We start from the raw sequence: 1,472 nt of genomic DNA, 5'->3' as shown, positions 1-1,472 counted from the left end.
GGGATGGGCCCAGGCAGTGCAATGAGCTGCCAGTAAGGCTGTATCTGACCCCACACCTAGAGTGTTGGAAACAAGGGAGGGGTTTTTAGAAAACAATGTGGATTATAATGTACCTGCAATCAATTCACATCTTAAGCCAGTTGATGACTTTACAAGTATATACACCCAGTGTGGCCACCACTCCAATCGAGAACTAGACCTTCTCCATTTCCCTACTCCCCCCACCAGCCTCCCCATGGGGCACGCTCTGACAGCCCCCCCCAGTGACTCGAGGCACCGGAGTCTCCTTCCTCCTCAACCACAGCTGGGAAATCCCCACCACGTATCTATTCACGTGTGTCCAGCCTGAGGCCACTTAGGGGATCCTGAGAGCGGCTGCTGTGCATCAGGAATGTGAGGTCCGGTGGTCCGAGTCACGCATCTCCCTTCCCCAGCCCAGCACGCTGACCGGGAACCCTGCAAAGTGCCTTCTGCCTGTGGTCAATGATAAGGAAGACAGCGTCACCTGTCGAAGGAGCGGTTGTGCGACGTCACTCGGCTGCCCTGGATCTCCCGCGTCAGGTGCCAGAGGACGGAAAATCTGAACAGAGCCTCCAATCTGGTTCCCTTGATTAGGAAATAAACGGGCATGAGGAGCCTGGTTTCCTAGCAGGACACTGTTCTTAGTCGCATGAAACCCAATTGAGAAGCAAAGGACAGCTCAGGAGCAGGACGGCAGTGCTGCAGGGGCAGGAAGTCCCTGCCTGGAGCCCGCCCTGCCCCACCCCTCGCTCCCTGTAACAGGACGCGCTGTCAGTAAAGCACACAGTCCAATGCAGCACTCGCCTCTGCCCAGGGCCACAGGGAGGCTGTGGTGGCAGGGAAACAGGAGAGTGGGGCTCATGCCCTTCCCTGGGAAGTGACAGGCCCATGGCTCAGAGCACAGGACACCACTGCACTGCGAGGACAGCCAGGGCTGCGGGGCCGACGCCTCCTCTCGACGGCCTCCTGTGCCAGCACTTCCAGCAGCGCAGGCACCTACAGGCCCACAGGCACCTACATGTCCGCAAACACCAAGGCAGTCTGGGCAGATTTCCCTGGGGAGCCCTGAGGTGGATACAACCATGTTTTGGGGACTCCAAAGGCGAGAGCTCGTGCGGCGGGAGGCCTTCTAGTCCCGACATCCCTAAAACTTCTGCTCACTAACCAGTAGGTCCACCGGCCCCAGAATGACCCCCGCTGGATCCATGCAGTCTGCCCTGGGCCCGTGAGTGACAGGCTGCCCAGCAGTGGGACCCTCGCAGGATGGAGGCTGGGGCTACAGACTCGCCTTGTCGGGGTCCAGGAGGGCGTGGCAGATGATGTCCTCGCAGATGCTGGCCGTCGGAGCCAGGCAGTGCAGCCGGTAGAACAGCTCCACGCAGGTGACGTGGTGCTCCCGGGTCTCCTGGTTCAGCTGGTTCCACAGCACACGAGCCACCTCTGGGACAAAG

At 59.8% G+C, this 1,472-nt stretch overlaps 1 protein-coding gene across 1 annotated transcript in view; it reads right to left on the bottom strand.

Moving 5' to 3' along the window:
- The window catches only part of LOC102426351 (protein dopey-2-like), a gene marked incomplete at its 3' end in the record, with an annotated part of 38,491 nt that overhangs the window by 7,657 nt on the left and 29,362 nt on the right, over positions 1-1,472 (bottom strand). The window contains 2 exon segments of the mRNA XM_023745500.1: positions 506-606; positions 1,310-1,459. Of these exon segments, the coding sequence (XP_023601268.1) occupies positions 506-606; positions 1,310-1,459 (251 nt within the window).

The sequence above is a fragment of the Myotis lucifugus genome, unplaced genomic scaffold, assembly GCF_000147115.1.
Source record: "Myotis lucifugus unplaced genomic scaffold, Myoluc2.0 scaffold_552, whole genome shotgun sequence".
In the NCBI taxonomy this organism is placed as follows: domain Eukaryota; kingdom Metazoa; phylum Chordata; class Mammalia; order Chiroptera; family Vespertilionidae; genus Myotis; species Myotis lucifugus.
This window is presented reverse-complemented; position numbering and strand designations above follow the sequence as displayed.